Below are 21,834 nucleotides of genomic sequence, written 5' to 3'. Positions count from 1 at the left end.
AGAATCACGAAATTTCACAGAGCGAGATGGCGCAGTGGTTAAACACTGGACTCGTATTCGGGAGGACGACGGTTCAATCGCGCGTCCGGCCATCCTGATTTAGGTTTTCCGTTATTTCCCTAAATTTCTCCAGGCAAATGCCACGATGGTTCCTTTCAAAGGCCACGGCCGACTTCCTTCCCGGTCCTTCCCTAATCCGATGAGACCGATGACCTCGCTGTCTGGTCTCTTTCCCCAAAAACAACCAACCAACGACATTTCACGAGAAGAAAGGATTTACAGAACCGGTAAAGGAAAAAGGAAAGACAGAAAATTCTTCATTTGTAATTATATCACGAAGCCCACACCTACTACAGTAGTACAAGTTTATATGCCAACAAGCTCTGCAGATGATGAAGAAATTGAAGAAATGTACGATGAAATAAAAGAAATTATTCAGATAGTGAAGGGAGACGAAAATTTAATAGTAATGGGTGACTGGAATTCGAGTGTAGGAAAAGGGAGAGAAGGAAACATAGTAGGTGAATATGGATTGGGGCTAAGAAATGAAAGAGGAAGCCGCCTAGTAGAATTTTGCACAGAGCACAACTTAATCATAGCTAACACTTGGTTTAAGAATCATGAAAGAAGGTTGTATACGTGGAAGAACCCTGGAGATACTAAAAGGTATCAGATAGATTATATAATGGTAAGACAGAGATTTAGGAACCAGGTTTTAAGTTGTAAGATATTTCCAGGGGCAGATGTGGACTCTGACCACAATCTATTGGTTATGACCTGTAGATTAAAACTGAAGAAACTGCAAAAATGTGAGAAATTAAGGAGATGGGACCTGGATAAACTGAAAGAACCAGAGGTTGTACAGAGTTTCAGAGAGAGCATAAGGGAACAATTGACAGGAATAGGGGAAAGAAATACAGTAGAAGAAGAATGGGTAGCTCTGAGGGATGTAGTAGTGAAGGCAGCAGAGGATAAAGTAGGTACAAAGACGAGGGCTGCTAGAAATCCTTGGGTAACAGAAGAAATATTGAATTTAATTGATGAAAGGAGAAAATATAAAAATGCAGTAAATGAAGCAGGCAAAAAGGAATACAAACGTCTCAAAAATGAGATCGACAGGAAGTGCAAAATGGCTAAACAGGGATGGCTAGAGGACAAATGTAAGGATGTAGAAGCTTATCTCACTAGGGGTAAGATAGATACTGCCTACAGGAAAATTAAAGAGACCTTTGGAGAGAAGAGAACCACGTGTATGAATATCAAGAGCTCATATGGCAGCCCAGTTCTAAGCAAAGAAGGGAAGGCAGAAAGGTGGAGGAAGTATATAGAAGGCTTATATAAGGGCGATGTACTTGAGGACAATATTATGGAAATAGAAGAGGATGTAGATGAAGACGAAATGGGAGATACGATACTGCGTGAAGAGTTTGACAGAGCACTGAAAGACCTGAGTCGAAACAAGGCCCCCGGAGTAGACAACATTCCATTAGAACTACTGACGGCCTTGGGAGAGCCAGTCATGACAAAACTCTACCAGCTGGTGAGCAAGATGTATGAGACAGGCGAAATACCCTCAGACTTCAAGAAGAATATAATAATTCCAATCCCAAAGAAAGCAGGTGCTGACAGATGTGAAAATTACCGAACTATCAGTTTAATAAGCCACGGCTGCAAAATACTAACGCGAATTCTTTACAGACGAATGGAAAAACTGGTAGATGCAGACCTCGGGGAGGATCAGTTTGGATTCCGTCGAAATGTTGGAACACGTGAGGCAATACTGACCTTACGACTTATCTTAGAAGAAAGATTAAGAAAATGCAAACCTACGTTTCTAGCATTTGTAGACTTAGAGAAAGCTTTTGACAATGTTGACTGGAATACTCTTTTTCAAATTCTAAAGGTGGCAGGGGTAAAATACAGGGAGCGAAAGGCTATTTATAATTTGTACAGAAACCAGATGGCAGTAATAAGAGTCGAGGGGCATGAAAGGGAAGCAGTGGTTGGGAAAGGAGTGAGACAGGGTTGTAGCCTATCCCCGATGTTATTCAATCTGTATATTGAGCAAGCAGTAAAGGAAACAAAAGAAAAATTTGGAGTAGGTATTACAATTCATGGAGACGAAGTAAAAACTTTGAGGTTCGCCGATGACATTGTAATTCTGTCAGAGACGGCAAAGGACTTGGAAGAGCAGTTGAACGGAATGGACAGTGTCTTGAAAGGAGGATATAAGATGAACATTAACAAAAGCAAAACGAGGATAATGGAATGTAGTCAAATTAAATCGGGTGATGCTGAGGGAATTAGACACTTAAAGTAGTAAAGGAGTTTTGCTATTTAGGAAGTAAAATAACTGACGATGGTCGAAGTAGAGAGGATATAAAATGTAGACTGGCAATGGCAAGGAAAGCGTTTCTGAGGAAGAGAAATTTGTTAACATCGAGTATAGATTTAAGTGTCAGGAAGTCGTTTCTGAAAGTATTTTTATGGAGTGTAGCCGTCTATGGAAGTGAAATATGGACGATAACTTGTTTGGACAAGAAGAGAATAGAAGCTTTCGAAATGTGGTGCTACAGAAGAATACTGAAGATAAGGTGGATAGATCACGTAACTAATGAGGAGGTATTGAATAGGATTGGGGAGAAGAGAAGTTTGTGGCACAACTTGACTAGAAGAAGGGATCGGTTGGTAGGACATGTTTTGAGGCATCAAGGGATCACAAATTTAGCATTGGAGGGCAGCGTGGAGGGTAAAAATCGTAGAGGGAGACCGAGAGATGAGTACACTAAGCAGATTCAGAAGGATGTAGGTTGCAGTAGGTACTGGGAGATGAAGCAGCTTGCACAGGATAGAGTAGCATGGAGAGCTGCATCAAACCAGTCTCAGGACTGAAGACAACAGCAACAATTATATCACACGGAAAAGGTATTTTTTTTTCATTTGTTGTCCGACTTCTAGCTCTAAATGTTTTCGCTTCTGAACCACATCTGTATGAACACTGGGATGTCATAACTCCGCCAGAAAAACACCCAAGTACCTGGATACAGTTTTTCCGTTCATCGGAGGCCTACATAGAGACTAGTATCTCCATTATCTGGAAAGTCATTTTTCGCTTCGCAGTTTTTCTTCGTACGTGCATGTAAGTGTATCTTTGGCGTGCGACACTGATGGCTTGTGTGGTGTTGGCAGGACCGGCGGCTGCTGCTGGTGCCGTGGATCCTGGTGGTGGCCGCCAACCTGCTGCTCGACCTGGCCCACGTCGTCACCACCATCGCCATCGGCGCGGTACGTGTCGCGCATCGCTACTGCCCACAGCCGTCCCTGCCCCAAGGCGGAAATCCGCCTTTACTGTAACAGAGGTCACGTGTAGTGCCGCTCGGAAATTACACTATTATACACGTGGTGTCTGTTCTTTCTAGCATGGCCGAAATAACGGACACCACATATATAATTCAGGAATTTAGGAAATTTGTGGTAAGGTCTTATGGGACCAAACTACTGTGGTCATCGGTCCCTAAGCTTACACACTACTTATCTTACGCCAAGGACGACATACACACCCATGCGCGAGGAAGGACTCGAATCTCCGACGGAGGAAGCGGCGCGAACCGTGACAAGACGCGCTAGCCTAGACCTCTCGGCTACCCCGCACGGCCTACAATGAAGGCGACGACAATCAATTGACAACTTCACTGCGGAAGCACACCATTATCGAACTCTTACGAGAATCGGCTAAGTGCCGCAAGTAATGACGATAATGGGCAAGGGGTACTACGTCTGTATTGTGCGGATACGAGGGCTGCTATATATATTTCTGGCCTAATAATGAAAATATGAATATTTATCAACGAAAATGGTTTATTGTTTTTCAAAATATTCTCCATCAAGATTTATACACTTTTGCATGCGCTCAAACCAATTTTCGAAGCACTTTTTCCACTCCGATTGAGACACCTCCAAAACATGGTTTTTGAATACTGCAACAGCATCTTCTGGCGACGATAATCGTTGACCACGCATCTTTTTCTTGATGTGTGGGAATAAAAAGAAGTCGTTGGGTGCCAAGTCAGGGCTGTACGGCGGATGACCCATCACTTCGACGTTTTGGCCGGTCAAAAAGGCGCTGGTTTGAGCCGATGTGTGACAGCTCGCATTGTCATGGTGCACAATGATTCGTCTTGTCTTGTTCATTATTCGAATTTCTCCGATGACTTCAGGCAAACAAATGGTGGTGTACCACTCAGAATTGACCGTCCTACGTTGCTCAAGCGGAACAGTCGCCACATGGCCAGTTTTGCCGAAGAAACAGGCGACCATTTGCTTCGAAGTGCTTCTTCCACGAATAACTTTCGTTGGATTTGGCTCGTCTTGGAAGACCCACACGGTCGATTGCTGTTTTGTTTCGGGCTCATACGCATAGATCCATGATTCGTCACCTGTGACGATCTTATAAACGTCTTTTGAAGCACCGCGATCGTATTTTTTCAGCATTTCTTTACACCAATCCACACGAGCTTTCTTTTGAGCGATTGTCAAATTGTGCGGGATCCAACGAGAACAAACCTTTTTTACGGCCAGGTGTTCATGCAATATCGAATGTATGCTGGTGGGAGAAATGCCTAGGCATGCCTCTATCTCACGGTATGTCACATGACGGTCTTGCATTATCAGTTCACGTACGGCATCGATGTTTTCTGGCACAACGGCTGTTTTTGGACGACCTTCACGGAATTCGTCTTTGAGCGAGCGTCGGCCACGATTGAATTCGTTGTACCAGTTTTTCACAGTGCTATAGGATGGTGCTTCGTCGCCATACAAAGATTTAAGTTCATCGATGCACTCTTGTCGTGATAATCCACGTCGAAAGTTGTGAAAAATGATCGCACGAAAATGTTCACGAGTTAATTCCATTTTTGTGCCAAATTGATTTCTTCAAGTCCCTGTAAAAGAAAAAAAAATTGTCGTAAGTCAAAAAGTTCTGAGTACATTTATGCTAAAAAATGTCAAACTTTCCAATGGAAATGTCAGATTGCACCTGGCAACACTTAGTGTTGCCTAGGCCAGAAATATATATAGCAGCCCTCGTAAGCTGAGAACTTGGGTCTGACGGCAGACGTGCTAGGGTAGGCCACGCTGCTGTGTTGACTGCTGCGTGCGGGTGGTGCAGTGGTCAGCGCATCTGCCTAGTAAACAGGAGACCCGGGCCTGACTCCCGACCCGCCTTACATTTTTAACTTTCCCCGTTGATTTAAATCAATGTCCACTGGCAGCCTATGTCATCAATTGCTCTGTGTCTCAATTACAGTATTCATTGTCACTGCCCTACCCGGGTGGAAATCCACATTTACTGAACAGAGGTTGTTCCCAACCTCACTCGTTCGGTGTCGACAGTATCCACTGGTACTAAATGTTTTCCTCTTTTACGATGGCCCCCCTTACGTTTGCATAAAGGAATGAAAAATATTTTGTTTCTCACAAAGATCTTTTTAAGAAGTTATGCACGTTTTCATACGTTCTAAGCTATAGCTGAGTCATTTCGTCGCCTCTGTTGTTGGTATGTAGTCTGGGAAAAGTTCAACAGATTCTTGAGGTGATGAAAAGCGCTCTCCAAGCTAGTTCTGTTTACATACGAGAACAAAAACAAGTAGTTAGACGATAAATCAGGTGAAGGAGGCCAGTATGACGTTAACACATTGGTTACCTCCGTCAATTATCAAATGCTTGAAGGATTCTGTGGCTGCTGGCATTGTCATGATCTAGAATGATTTGACATCTTGGTTGGTTTTCCTAATTTAATCCTTCACCCCTAGCAGATAGCAGTCCACTTATGAAAATGTAATCTGAATGTAATCATTTCAGAGGAAACCACTGGGGTTCCGGGTAGAAAAACGTTTTATAAAGAAACAGATATTCTGTAGGAATGAGTGGGTGAGTAAATCTACTTTGTAATTTCGCACCCAGAACACAAAGAATTTTCTTTTAGCTCCTTTACCAATAACGTACTTTCTATTGCTAAATGTAAAGCAGTCTTAAACCAAATGTTCAAAATAATATTATAATCTGATCCTGTTATTAATTTATGATGTGTTCATTTAAGGTACAGAGCGTAAGGAAACATCCTTGTAACATTGCAGTGTTGGAAACATATTTTTTATCGTAATACATAAAATTTCTGTACCTTTCATTAAACATTGATTTGATTATGTAATGGAATCATAAAAAGTAGCTACAATATTTTTACATAAATGACTTTCAATTTAGAGAGTAATGACAAGATTCGAGGCCATCTCCACATGTGAATTATGAAACTTTTGTAGTTTCCTTTTTCCAATTTGTTTTGTGTTTAGTCAGTAGATTTCCAACAGTTTGACTTTCGGCTTTTAATTGCGCCTTACAGTTTTCTCAAAATATATTTTACCAAAAAAGTCGTATGAATCTGTTGAGTTGATGCCATTCCAATTTTTCTGCAGACACATGATTTCCAATTTCACCTTCTATAAGGATTGAAGCTGAATCAGTTAATTAAGACTTGTGCCATGGCTGGGATTTGAACACAGTTCGTCGGCACACTAGGCACTGGACCAGGGTAGTCCGTGCAGCTCGGGTAACCGCAATGTTGTATTTAACACATCTGCCTAAGAATCAGAAGATCCAGATTCAAGTTCCAGCAACAGCAAAAACTCTAATTCATTGCTTCAGCTTCTGATACTACTTGCACGAATCGTTCTTGACACTAAGGGCTGGGATAACAGGTCTGAGTCTACTAATGCACAAACCAACATTTCACAAACAGCTCAACACACATAACCTCTCCTTTGGCAAATATAAGAATGTAAATAACAAATATTCCATCATTCCGATCAAAGATCAATAGTTTTCAGCCGTGGTTACTTGTCCGTTGGTGATATTGCTCCACGATTCCTGTACTCCATTGCCTGGGAGGCCTTGCTTTCCGTGCGAATAACAAAAAAGTATTTCTTAATAACGTTCCTCAAAAAATGTGACATCTTTGAAGGTTTACATCTTCTCTACTCTCCCATTGCTGCCTAACTGCACAATAAAAGAATGTAGATCACGAACTAGCATATCGCTGATTAGTGCCCTACACTTAAACACCAGATTAATTGATGATCGATACTAGTAAATTAGGAAATTAGGGTTTTACGTTTTTCGCCTTTCTTTGTCATTGTGAAGAAACGCAGTTTCAGGAGCTACTGGAGGAAGTAAATCAATAAGGGGGAGTCGTGACTCGTTCTTAGATAGCTCAGTCGGTAGAGCACCAGCCCTGAAAGCAAAGGTTAAAAACAATGTTTCAAATGGCTCTGAGCACTATGGGACTTAACTTCTGAGGTCATCAGTCCCCTAGAACTTAGAACTACTTAAACCTAACTAACCTAAGGACATCACACACATCCATGCCCGAGGCAGGATTCGAACCTGCGACCGTAGCGGTCTCGCGGTTCCAGACTCTACCGTGTAGAACCGCACGGCCCCCCCGGCCGGCAAAAGGCAAAGGTCACAGACAAAGGTCAATGACTTAAGAATGCAGGAGGCAATGGAAACCACTGCATTAAATACAGATATGCAACCTGGGGCCTGCAATTGAAAAAAGTGTCATGATGATGTGTGTACTGGAAAAAGATTTCGGGAGAGTTCCGCAATCTAATATCCGGGAGGAGACTGAGAAGGGGGAGGTGATCTTGAGAAAAAGGTTGAATAATCAACTAAGCGATAACGTTGTACTCGTCGAGTCATGGGATGTGAGCAGTTTAAACCTGGTAGGGAATCGAGAAACTCTGAAAAAGGAAATACAAAGGCTCAATCTGGATGTAGTGAGTGTCAGTGAGTGAAATGAAAAGAAGGCAAAGGATTTATGATCTGGTGAGTACGGATTAAAAGCGACAGCAGCAGAAAATGGTATAAGGGGAGTAAGATTAGTTATGAATAGGTAGTTAGGTCAGAGAGTGTGTTACTGTCAACGATTTAGTGGTAGGGTTATTTTCATCAGAATCGACAGCAAACCAACAACCTACACTGACAACGATAGTTCAGGTATACAAATCGAAGTCGCAAGCCGAAGATGACAAGATACAGAGTGTGTATGAGGATACTGAAAGGATGGTTCAGTAAATAAAGGGAGATGAAATCCAATAGTCATGGGGGACTGAAATGCGGCTGTAGTGGAAAGGAATAGGAGAGAGAGTTACGGTTGAATATGGGCTTGGTGCTAGAATGTAGGAGTAGAAAGACAAATTTCGTTTTGCAATAAATTTCAGCTAGTAACGGCGAATACTCTGTTCAAGAATCATAAGAGGAGGCGGTATACTAGGACAAGGCCAAGAGATACGAAAGTTTTCAGTTAGATTAGATCACGGACTGTTAGAGATCCCGAAATCAAAAACTGGATTGTAAGACACACCCAGTAGCAGATACAGACTGAGATCATATAGACTCAGATCACAATCTGGTAGTGGTGAAGTGTAGGCTGAAGTTTAACGGACTAGTCAGCAAGAATCAAGTCGCAAAGAAGTGGGATACGGAAGTGCTAATGATTGAAGAGGAATGTTTGAAGTTTCCTGAAGCTATAGATAGTGTGATAAGGAACAACTCAGTAGGAATTTCAGTGGGTTCAATGAAAGATGGAAGTACAAAATGTTAATGGAAATTGAGGAATATAGAAACACTAGTCGTTTAGGAATGAAATAAGTAGGAAGCGCAGGAAAGCTAAGGGGAAATGGCTGCGACAAAAATTTGAAAAAATCGAAAAAACATATGATCGTCGGAAGGACTGAATCAGTTAAGTCAAAAAATCTTCGGTAATCTCAAAAGCAACGTTAGTAACATTAATAACGCAATGGGAAATCCATTGTTAAACACAGAGGAGAGACCGTAAAGTTGGAAAGAGCACACTCAAGGCCTGTATAAGGGGGAAGACTTGTCTGTAGTGATACAGAAAGAGACAGGAGCTGATATAGAAGAGTTCGGGAATCCAATATTAGAATCAGGCTTCAAAAGAGCTTCGGAAGACTTATGATCAAATAAGGCAGAAGGGATAGATAACATTTTATCAGAATTCGTAACATCATTGGGGGAAGTGGCAACAAAACGACTATTCAAGTTGGTGTGTAGAACGTATGAGTCTGGCGATACATAATCTGACTTTCCGAATAACCGTAGGAACTGACAAGTGGTAGAATTATCGCACAATCAGCTTAACAGTTCATGCATTAACGTTGCTGACGATAATAATAAACAGAAGAATATTCTAGATGAGATCAGTTTGGCTTTAAGAAAGATAATGGCACAAAGATAATGGCACCAGGCAGGTATTTCTCAGGTCGCTATTGACAATGGACGCAAGAGTGAATAAGAATCAAACATGTTCATTGAATTTGTCGGCTTGAAAAAAGCGTCCGATGTTGTCATGTGCTGCAAGTTGTTCGATATTCTGAGAAAAATAGGGGTAAGTTGTAGGGGGAGATCAGTAATATAAAACAAGAGAAGGAGGGAATAATAATAGTGGAAGAGCAAGAAACAAGTGATACGATGAAAAAGGATGTAAGACAGTTGAGTAGTCTTTCGCCCTAATGCTCGATCTATACGTCGAAAAAGCAATGAAGGAAATAAAAGAAAGGTGTTAAAGGGAAATTAAAATTGAAGGTGACAGGACAACTACGATAAGATCTGCTTATGACATTGCTAATTCAGTCAGAATGAAGAAGAGTTACAGGATCTGCTAATTAGAATGAACAGTGTGATGAATAGAGAAGAGGGATTGAGAGTAAATCGACGGAAGACCAAAGTAGAGAGAAGTATCATAAATAAGAACAGCTAGAAACTTAATATCAGTATTGATGGTCAAGAAGTAGACGAGGTTACGGAATTCCACTGCCCAAGCAGCAAAGTAATCGATAAAGGACGGAGAAGTAGGTCACGAAAAGCACACTAGCCCTGCAAAAAGGGCATTACCGGCCAAGAGTAGCCTGATAGTAAGAAACACAGGCCTTAATTAAAGGAAGAAATTTCAGTGAATATACAATTAGAGCACAGCATTGTATGGTAGTGAAACACGGTCTGTGGGAAACATGGAACAGAAGAGAACTGAATCATTAGAAATGTGGGGCTACAGACGAATGTTGAAAATTAGGTGGACTGGAAGGGAGTATATGAAAAACAGTGACAAGAAGAAAGTTTCGCTGAAGGGACATCTGTTAAGACATCAGGAAATAACTTGCATGGTACCATAGAGAGCTGGAGAGGGTAAAAACTGTAGAGAAAGACCAAGATTGAACATACGCCAGCAAATAATTGAGGACGTAGGTTGCAAGCGCTTCTCTGATAGGAAGAGATTGGGGGCGGGCCGAATCAAACCAATCAGCAGTCTGAGGACTCGAGAAAAGAAAAGAGAGAGAGAGAAAGAATGAGATTCAAAGCCACCAGTATTGGTGGGCCGGGAGAAAAATTTTCTGGATGTACAAACTGGATGCGAAAGATGTGTAAACAAACAGATTACACGGTTAAAATGGAACAGCTGTCAATGTTAGTGGGTTGCATGCAAAATTAACATGAAGCATAAACAGGATGGGAGAGGTGATTAAACAAACAGTGAAAGAGATGATCGTAATTAATATTGGAGCAGCGTATGATAAGATTAAATTTGCGTTCCCAAGTGTAAAGATAAAAGTGTGCAACCCTGAAGTATAAACGTGTAACAAGTTCCGGTAAACGAAAGGTAGACGGCAACAGTTAACGAATGTTGTTTTCAAGTTTGTAGTGGCCAAATATTTGTAGAATAATATCATTCTCATGATCCGCTGCAATTTATTTAGTTTCTATACGAATAACACGTCATCTTCCACTCGTTCCGTACAGTTGTATCAGTCCATGGGAAATGGACGAGAAGTTGAAACACATATACTCATATTTTAAACTAAACTAGTTGCAGCGTAGGTGAAAGTATGGTATAATATGTTATAGAAAATGTATGTATGTTCTACATTTCCTCCTATCAATTTCAACCAAACGCGCTATATATGTTACTTACTGTTTGGAAGTAGGTACTGTGGGATAAGAACCGCTTAGCTCTCGAAGAGGTAGATGTAATAGGAGCGTAACTAATTATCACAAGTATTACTGGTATAAGCCGCCTATGTAACTTGAGGCGTTAGTCACCGTAAGCGGATGTCCAAATTAAATTAATCCAGTATTTCAGACTGAGAGCACTTAGCGACTTGCAATAAACTTTACACGTAGTATATACTGTTCCGAAACTTTTCTCGTTGATACATTCGGCGAAATGATGAAAGAAAACGAGTAGTACGTTTTCTCTGTAATGAGCAAAACTGTCGCCGCAGGCATGACGTTTTAATTGATTACTTCTTTATTGCTAAATGATTCGCAATATATTTTCACGTAGTATGCCACTGAACGTACCTGCAAAATTATGTCTTCGTACGATTCGTAGGAGATACGAAACGCTTCGAAAACTAAGTTTCCTCGAAACGGTGTGAAAATTACCGAGCCTATACTCGTCCAGTGTTTGAAAATGAGAGCTGTTAACGACTTCTAACAGACGTTAAACTCTTTCTCGCTTGCATACTTATCATAAAAATTTAAAACATTAAATCAGCTGTAAAATACAATTTTTATAATTTTTTGCTCAGAGGAGCTCATCAACTAAAGACGAAATGAGTCCGTGATCATATTTAGGCACTTTATTTTACAGGTCCGACTTGATCACTCAAACTTTTACACATCACTGTTACCGGTTTCATCTACTGCCATCTTCAGATCTGTTACAAACAAAAACAGTGTGTAACTAAGTAAGTTCAGTTTACTGACGCTAAATCTATAAAAGGCCTGGTGCTTCATAAGAAAGGTAAAAAGTGTTTACATGATTAACATCTATATATACCAGCCATACATACCTTGAAATATTCTGATGTCTCACCGTCAAATTAAAAATTTAGGTACATAGTAAATTGTGAAGTATAAAAGTTTGTGTGATCAGGACGGACCTGTAAAATAAAGTGTCAGAGGATTTCGATTCTATAAAAACTCTGGCGATTACAGAATTCGTACCATTTAGAAGTAAACACTGCGGGATTCAAAGCTATCTGCATCCTATTAAAGTTCACATTGAATGCTGTTAGAGTATGAAGTGAAATTTGTCTCTTACCTCTTTAAGAGTATTAACAGGTAGCTACACTACTGGCCATTAACATTGCTACACCACCAAGATGACGTTCTACAGGCGCAAACTTTAACCCACAGGAAGAAGATGCTGTGTTATGCTAATGATTAGCTTTTCATAGCATTCACACAAGGTTGGAGCCGGTGGCGACGCCTACAACGTGCTGACATGAGGAAAGTTTCCAGCCGATTTCTCATACACAAACAGCAGTTGACAAGCGTTGCCTGGCCAAACGTTGTTGTGATGCCTCGTGTAAGGAGGAGAAATGAGAACCATCACGTTTCCGACTTTGATAAAGGTCGGATTGTAGCCTATCGCGATTGCGGTTTATCATATCGCGACATTACTGCTCGCATTGGTCGAGATCCGATGACTGTTAGCAGAATATGGAATCAGTGGTTTCAGGAGGTTAATACGGAAAGCCGTGCTGGATCCCCAACGACCTCGTATCACTAGCAGTCGAGATGACAGGCATCTTATCCGCATGGCTGCAACGGATCGTGCAGCCACGTCTCGATCCCTGAGTCAGCAGATGGGGACGTTTGCACGACAACAACCATATGCACGAACAGTTTGACGACGTTTGCAGCAGCATGGACTATCAGCTAGGAGACCATTGCTTCGGTTACCCTTGACGCTGCATCACAGACGGGAGCGCCTGCGACGGTGTACTCAACGACGAACATGGGAGCACGAATGGCAAAACGTAATTTTTTCGGATGAATCCAGGTTCTGTTTACAGCATCATGATGGTCGCATTCGTGTTTAACCACATCGTGGTGAACGCACATTGGAAGCGTGAATTCGTCATCGTTATACTGGCGTATCATCAGGCGTGATAGTATGGTGTGCCATTGGTTACACGTCTCGGACACCTCATGTTCGCATTGACGGCACTTCGAAAAGTGGACGTTACGTTTGAGATGTGTTATGATCCGTAGCTCTACCCTTCATACTATCCCTTCGAAACCCTACATTTCAACAGGATAATGCACGACCGCATGTGACTGGTCCTGTACGGACCTTACTTGATACAGGAAATGTTCGACTGCTGCCCTGGCCAGCACATTCTCGAGATCTCTCACCAACTGAAAACGTCTTGTCAATGGTGGGCGAGCAACTGGCTCGTCACAATACGCCAGTCACTACACGTGACTAACTGTGGAATTGTCTTGAAACTGCTCGGGCAGCTGTACCTGTACACGCCATTATTGAGGCCGTTATTGAGGCCAGAGGTGATGGTTCAGGGTACTGATTTCTCAGGATCTATGGACCCAAATTGCGTGAAAATGTAATCACATCCCAGTTCTAGTATAATATAATTTGTTCAATGAATACCCGTTTATCATCTGCATTTCTTTTTGGTGTAGCAATTTCAGTGTCCAGTAGTGTAGAATGAGCACTGCGATGAATCAATGATTTTGTCAACATGTTTAAGCTCCTAACATCTAGCCGCACGGCTGAATACCGAAGATAAATTTAAACCCTCTCTGGAGTCGATTGGTGAAAAACAGCAGAGAATCAGACACATATGTGCATTGAACTTTTCTGTCACTTATGCACATATATTTTCTTTACTTTACATCTATGGACACAAACCTTTTCTCATTAGATTATCGGTTTCGCTCTATAATGACCATCTTCAGATCTATTTTATAAAAACAGTTGCTACAGTACTTTATGACATTGGCTTTATAAAACAGATCAGAAGATCTGTTGGCAAAATGTTTGTGACCATAGCGTAAAGTGAAGAAAATTTATTCTATATTCGGGTCACTGTATTATTCGAGACAGTGCCGCAGCTCGTAAAACCATGTGCCTATATTCAACATCTCCCCCTAGCTCCTGGATCAGTTTCATTCAAACTTGGTGTACTTACTATTCACTCTCTGCAAATGAATATTATGGGGTTAAAAACTTCTACCACCTATTGAAGTGAGGGTGGGAGGGGGTGTGATAACAAGGTGACTGAGAGGGAAAATGGGGAGAAGAACACGTAGTGGACAGAAAGAGAGGGGGGGATGAGGAGATGGTTAAACAGAGAGGAAGACGAGGACATGGACGAATAGGTGGAGACGGGAAGAGAGAGGGGGAGGTAAAATGGGGCAGAGAAAGGCGAGAAGAGGAGATGAGTAGGGAGAGGAGAGATAGGCAAAGGGATGTGGAAGAAGGAAAGAGACTAATAAAAGACTGTATTAAGTAAACACATGGGTAATGTCTGGTATCTCAAATAATTTTTCAGTACTACGCATATTGTCGGCCTGTACGATGAAGGAAATCTTTAACTGAGAGTGACGGAGACGGAGAAGGATGAAAAAGATGATGCAATACTGTAAGTAGAATTTGACCATTGAGAACTTGATGTCATTAAATCAGCAGATGTCGATGTTTTAACTTCATAGTTACTGAAATATATGGAAGTTGTCTTAGTTGAAATGAAAAGTTGATGATGTTGGAACATAACATCTGCTTGTAAGAAAAAGCGTCACACATCATCGGCGAAGAGTTTCAGATTATTAAAAGGTTGCATGGGAAAAATATTAATTCGGTATAGTTCATACACATCTGTGGACCCGTAGAAAGCTGTCGACTACGTTAGAAGGATATTCGGATTCTTTAGAGAATGAGTAGTAACAGACGTGTATGGAAAGGTCCTATTAAGATGGGTGTACTTCCGAATTGCAGCTTACCACTTTTCTTTCTTGGCTTGTCTGACCTAAATGAAAGAAATTTTGAGAAGGTAAATGAAGGCGTGAGGGTTATTAATACAAATGCCCCATGCTGGGGCTGGCAGACGGCGTGGACTCCTAGTTGAATCCAAGAAAGACAGAGCGTGTGTAGGGGCAGGGACGATATATTTGGCATAGAATACATATTCAGAATAAGTAAAACTAAGACAAAGGAGAAGAAAATTAGTGAGTTGCCATTCGAATCGGAATGCGCTCTCCGGACATCATTCTAACATTCAACAGCTAACGCGAAAGGGTAATCTTTAGAGATCTGGCTTCTAGTGATCGTCCCCGGTAAAAAACACCAAATGGTGACTGCAGCCTAAAAAGTATGGCCTCATAGGTTCCTCGAAGAGAAGACATCAGAATTACTTGCTGCAAGTTTGGAAGCAACGCGGATGGATGTTTCAATCCAGACCGCACCAAAAGATCTGCGTACCATCAATTAGGCCTCTGTGTGTCTATCATAAAAAACAGCGGAACTAGTGAGTACTGTGGTGCAGGAAGAAGGTAAGGAAGGTTCACTAGGAATAGAGACAGCATAAATGGCATGTAATTCCACTCACCGACGAGCGCAGGCATTGTCTGACGCCAGATAATCGTCGTAGAAGACTGGAGTACGTATCTCAGGGATACTGTTCAACTGGTTCTGCAGCCTGCTGAGAGACATGTTTTGGGTCGGTATTAAGTACGGATGTGTACTTGATCATTCAACAGGCGTTTTCTTTCTGCTTTGGTTTCTGTATGTGGTAACTTTCCCTGCGGATAATTTTATAAAAAAATACACCCCAAAACGACGAAAAACAGAGGCGTATAACAGAAAGCAGGTATATCTCAACTACAGTGTAACACGTGTGGAGGCAGATACATAGGACAAACATGTAGAACATTTGGCATCAGACACAAAGAACATCAGAGAGCCTGGAAATATGGGACAAAGCACTTCACATTTGCAGAATAGCTAAGGTAACATGACCACAGACCAACAGCTAGAGAAGGTGACATGAAAATAATTAGAATCAACAACAAAGAAACACCTCCTAACCTTGCAACAAAATTCCAAGATACAGCACACCAAATCAGAAAGCAAAATCTTGTTGAATGATCGATTACACATGCCAAGCAATTCATTATTTACGCTAATAGATAAAATAATAGAATAACGCTCCTAAAGAGAATTAATATAATAATACCATCAAATATAATAATAATAGGACCCAACATCATTTCAATCACTTATGCATGAACCCCTCCACAGAACATTGAAACGAAAAATCAAATCATCTGTCACCAAAGCTTTCAACCACTCTCAAACAGCTAGTACATTCTTATTCAACGCCATATAATTCAAACCACCAACATCCCCCCGCCCCCCTCCCCCACAAAAAAGAAAACACTATTCAGCTCTCTCTCTCTCATACGCACACGGTATCCACAGCATGAACAGAAATTAGGTTTGAACATATACTTCATTAGGTTGGCAACATACAGGTAAACACGCCAAAGTGAAGGAAACACGTTAAGGAATTGCAGCTCCATTACGTGTTCACCTTACACCAAGTGGCACAAGAACAATACTATACCGCAAAAAGAAGGGGAAACATGGCGAACACTGTGTAGAAGGTCAGAACGCAAGGTTGTACTTATATGTCAGTATTAAAGTGGTAGTGCGCCCTCCAGACCAGATGAGAGGAAACGCAGATCAGCAAATCGTAAGTAATTACCATTTTTACGTAAAAAATCGCGACGTGAACTTGTTAATAATCTAAAAATAACAAAACTCTATCATAGACCAGATGAGAGGAAACGTAGATCAGCTAATCGTAAGTAATTACCATTTTTACGTAAAAAATCGCGACGTGAACTTGTTAATAATCTAAAAATAACAAAACTCTATCATTGTAGATCCCACTGATGATGCCTTAGAACTAGAAAAAGGCAAAACGTGTCTAGGATGAATAAATTTAGTGGCAGCAGGAAAAGGCGGTTTTATTTACAAAACCAGTATTTCTATGCTTGCTACCGAGGATGGACACGCAAACAAACTTGTAAATCTTCATATGTAGCGAAGGTACGTGATTTACTGGAGTGACACAAAAAAAGAGTCCATTCTACAAATAACCCACCTATCAGTAGACTTTGGACGATATCTGGTCTGAATGCTTGCACTGAAATGGTAAGCAGAGAGTCATAAGGCAGCTTGGCCTACAACCGTCATAACAGATCCATTACATCTTGGATACCAGTACTGAAACGGAGCTGCCGACCGTGTTGGTCGAACACATGCTCTGTCAGTGACAAGTCTGGGAATCTTAACGGCCGCGGGACTTTGTCTACACGAGTGAAGGAGTTTTGTTCTGTTGAGAACGTCACCACGATAATGTAACATGAGAGGTACCATTTGATGGCAGAGACATTCATCAAGTACCATTTGTGCCGTTCGAGTTCTCTCACCACCACCAGCCACGTCCTGAAGTCGTTCCCCACTGTTCCTTACACCACAATGTCAAAATTATCATTGCTAATGTGAAACTTCATGGCGACGCCTCCAGCCGTCATTTATTTTGCACAGTTCGTCAATAGTTTCGGTCAATGACCAATATCATCCTCAGCTGTCCGTCTGCTTAGCTGAGTGGTGCCGTGTTTGCCTACCATGCAGCAGATCCTGTGACGTTGATCGTGAAATTCCATATACAAAAAATGTAATACACCAAGAAATGCCACACTGGCACACCTTTGTAATACAAAATACATCGTAACTCCTTCGATTCCCTGTCCGGTTGAAGATTTTTTCAGCTCGTGGACTGTGTGTTGTGTTATCCTCGTCATCAATGTGGCGTAACCTGAAATAAGACTTGCAACCCGGTGGCCGAACCTTTCCCAGACGGGGACACCCGGCCAAAAAGGCACTCGATAATTTCGTATCATTTCATAAAGATTAGCCTATAACGAATAAATCAAACCATTAGAGATTATACACTTTATAGACATATGAGGTTAAGCAGTGTTTCACTTAATGGCATAAATGGCAGGAAAGTTATACCATAATTTCAACAACAGTAACTATTTCTTTTAATTACACTATATATGGTAAAACGTTTCTGACGTTAACAAATGTGTGCCATAATTTTCGTCTAGACGTAAGTCCACATCTGCAGCTAATAACACAATGACAAGGGCAACTAGACCAAGGATACAGTTGAATAAAACGTCATGTCGGAGATAAAACTATGGTGTAGGTTAGCAATTGCAATATCAGTTTACTAAGGGGTAAATCACAATATTTGATTCCAAGTAAACAGTGTACCTTAGTGCCCTAGATCGTGAAATTCCATATATAAAAACGTAATACACCTAGAAATGCCACACTGGCGACCTTTGTAAAATAAAATACATCTTAACTCCTAAAAACAAATAAGTTTAAATCATAGAAAACCGTTCAGTGACATCAATAAACCAGGTAACGTTACACTGGTGAAATTTTATATATTACAAAATATCATAACTGCCGAAATATAAGTCAGCTGCGACATATCACAGGACTAGGATGTTGTTATGTTAACAGAGAAAAAACCAAAATAGCATATTCTAGCAACCAAACATCAACTCACAAAATATTGCATCGTAAAAAAAAAAAAAAAAACATTCTCGCACAGTATCCTATACCACAATATGTTGTAACAGTAGTATGCGTTCCTCTTCAACATATACATTAAAATTTTATTACACTTTTAATTCCACATCTGCAATGGAAGATGTTGGAAGAGGTGTGCTTTTCTAAGCAGTAGAAACAGTTTGATGAAGAATTGTGAATATCAAGATTAAAAGTACTATTAATTCGGCATACCCAATGGAAGATCTAGGGGTGGGGAGGTGCGGTGGTTGTGGGGGAGAAACCTTTCTAAACAGTAGAAATTTTCTTAATAATTTGGGTGTAGAATACACCACAGAGAAAACAGGATGAAATTGTGTTAAATTTTTTTCCTAAAGAAGGGGTTGGAAGTAAGGGGAACGATCAGCTGTTAGAATGATGGGGATAAGCAGTCGAGTACATCTACAGCTTAAATAGTGACACATATGACTTAATTTTATACAGGCTTTTACAGGTGGTAGTAGACTGGGTGAGGGGAGACGTAAAATAATTTTTTATCAAAATTGCAGACTACCTCTAGGATCTGCCAGCCAGTACCAAACCAAATGAAATAATACAGACATGGGAACCTAGGGGGGAGTCCTGGGTCGGGGATTGATCTGAGGGCTCTTGCCTTAAAGAAAGAAAATATGTGTGTGAAGTAGGAAACAAGGCATGACATTAGTACCTACGCTACTCAGTCAAATGAGGGCCACATGTCTATCACATATACAATCCTAAGAGTACTTAACTTTACACTTGTTTTGGAACAACTTCCATAACCAGTATCACTGTTTTGTTTGAGAAATAAATAATAAAATATTAATGACAAGCATTCATCAAAATGTTACATTTAACATATAAATATTTATTACCGGGAAATATTCTATTTCCGAGAAAGAGGTTAACGAACCTATTAACGAACACACATTAGAAAACACATTGTATATACAAAAAAGTTAATACACAATTTTCCTCAAAGAGTGTGGAACAAGACTTTGTTGAGGAACATGTGCATACATAAAACTTGTGTTTATAGTTGGGTCCAATAAGAGAAAGCCTCAATTTCCAAACATCTCCATAATTACAAAAGAAAATCTAGCCTCTCTCTACTTACAAAGGTCCACATGGAATAGACCTGACATAAGTAACATTAGCAAACCATATTAGAAATATTTGGTACATTAGAGTCCATATAACAGTATTACAGACATGACAAATATGAACTTTATATTTTCAAGGTCACTCTTTCAGATATACTAAATGTGTGTGGGGGAGCTAACGACTAGAGAGAAATGCTTTTAAGATCATGAAAAATAATTATAAGAGCCTAGAAATTATAAAAAATACATCATAATTTTGTGAAATAACTGACATGTATTTACATGTATATAAAATCTTATGTTCAATGAAGGTGACCACAGAAAAAGCTCATCAGCCACAATGCACTTCCATCCATACAGGAAATATCCAAACATGTACACACACACACACACACACACACACACACACACAGACTAACACACACACACACACACATGCAGACTTCGTACCTTGAATACCTTGAATACACTTATTTTGTGTAGCCCATATAAAATCATACAGGAATTGAGTTCATACAAAAAACTTCTAATATTACAAAGGCATCTCCAAGGTCACATTTCTAAACCTTATACTTGCATTGCAAAGACTATTGGACGTACAAAGGGATAAGAATGGGTGGGCCAGTGAATCAGTTAATATAATGAATAATAATTATAAGAGCCTACATACAGTATGTAAAGGATACACGACAATTCCATAAATAGCTCACAGGCATGGTACATATAAATCCTATATTCATTAATGTGGTACAGTAAAAGAGACCACCAATCACCAAACATACCATCATTACAAGAAAAAAATCTAACATACAATATGTACAAAACATTTTCCATTGAAACACTAACTTTGAGTGAACTTACCAATTCACACGACAGACGATTTGGTAAATTAGCACACAAATTACAAAATTACTAAGGAGATATGGAATATGACATACCATACTTATGCGAATCTGATACGCCATCTAATCTAATGAATATGCCAATTTTAAAAATGGAATTAATAAAGAAAGTTTGGGTGTTATTGTACTGTTGACATTGATTTTACATTGCTAACTGTATTTAAAACATTAGTGAATGCATCCATGAACTATAAAAAACAACAATAGTTTATTTTTCAGTTACTCATAATGGTAATAAGTGACATTTTCATTATTAGAAAAGAACGCCTAACTTTACTACCCTCATGACATACAAAGGAACATACTGCAAATTACACGTGTTACCCATAATTATTCACTACTAGAATCCTCAGAAGAGTCTAAATCAGAAATACATTCATTTCCGCCTTCTACACCCTCCTCGGTGTCGTTCTGGAGCACATCTTCTTCACTGCCATCCAGAGTACTAGAAGTAAATTATTTCTTGAATGATTTTACTATCATTGGTGCTTCGATACGTTCCCAGGCAGCCGAAACCCAGTGCCCAATAATGTAGTGTGCAGCACATTTAATTTTTCCTGTCGGAGTCAGTTCACGAATTGGTTCGTAAAACCATATTTGATGCTATTCCTGACCATAAGGTTTGAAAAATTTATATATACTGACGTCCAGGGCATGCAATACAGAAGTCACTCCTCTAGAAGGCAAATAATTGATGGCTGCTTGGAAAGCCCACAAGGACGGAGTTTCCAAGCGTTTCGAAACCAGTCATGCATCAATATTTCAGTCACCCATCCCTTCTCTTGATTCCGAAAAAGGACGTAATCAGGGAATAGCTTTTCATTTTTTGGAGTCTTGGGGCTTGTTTTTCGCCCGAAGCTTGTTCCCATCTATTGTGATTGCCAGCATTACTGTTACCAGCTGTCTTTCACACGCAGATGTTTTGATGGTAACTTCTTTTGTACCCATCCAGTCAATCGTTTAATTACGTCGCAAACCAAATTGGAGTCTCATGAGCGTTGCCAATTTGGCCCATCCAAAAATTCTTCTCCTTACGAAGTGTGATAACACACTGCTGAAATTCTTGAAGTTTCGTCTCAAAATCCTGTGGTAGCTTTTTGCGTGATGTTGCATGGCGTGGCGGAGATAAGGCCGTTCGTTTCATAAACAGATCAAACCGCCCCAGCTAGCCTTAAACTCTTACTTCGGGATATTAAGAGCTCCAGCCACCACTTTTTCTTTCGTTATTATTGTGTCACTGGTCACAGGTAGCCCATTCTTCTTCCTTTCTCGGACG

At 40.4% G+C, this 21,834-nt stretch overlaps 1 protein-coding gene across 2 annotated transcripts in view; it reads left to right on the top strand.

Moving 5' to 3' along the window:
* LOC126268000 (uncharacterized) overlaps positions 1-21,834 on the top strand; it is a 720,479-nt gene that overhangs the window by 585,976 nt on the left and 112,669 nt on the right. For both annotated transcript variants that reach the window (XM_049973377.1, XM_049973376.1), the window contains exon 4: positions 3,190-3,285. In XM_049973377.1, coding sequence (XP_049829334.1) covers positions 3,190-3,285 — 96 coding nt within the window. The remainder of the gene's footprint in view (positions 1-3,189; positions 3,286-21,834) is intronic.

This window comes from Schistocerca gregaria, chromosome 4 (assembly GCF_023897955.1).
Source record: "Schistocerca gregaria isolate iqSchGreg1 chromosome 4, iqSchGreg1.2, whole genome shotgun sequence".
In the NCBI taxonomy this organism is placed as follows: Eukaryota; Metazoa; Arthropoda; class Insecta; order Orthoptera; family Acrididae; genus Schistocerca; species Schistocerca gregaria.
The sequence above is the reverse complement of the archived record's forward strand: the minus strand, read 5'-3'. Positions and strand labels throughout refer to the sequence as shown.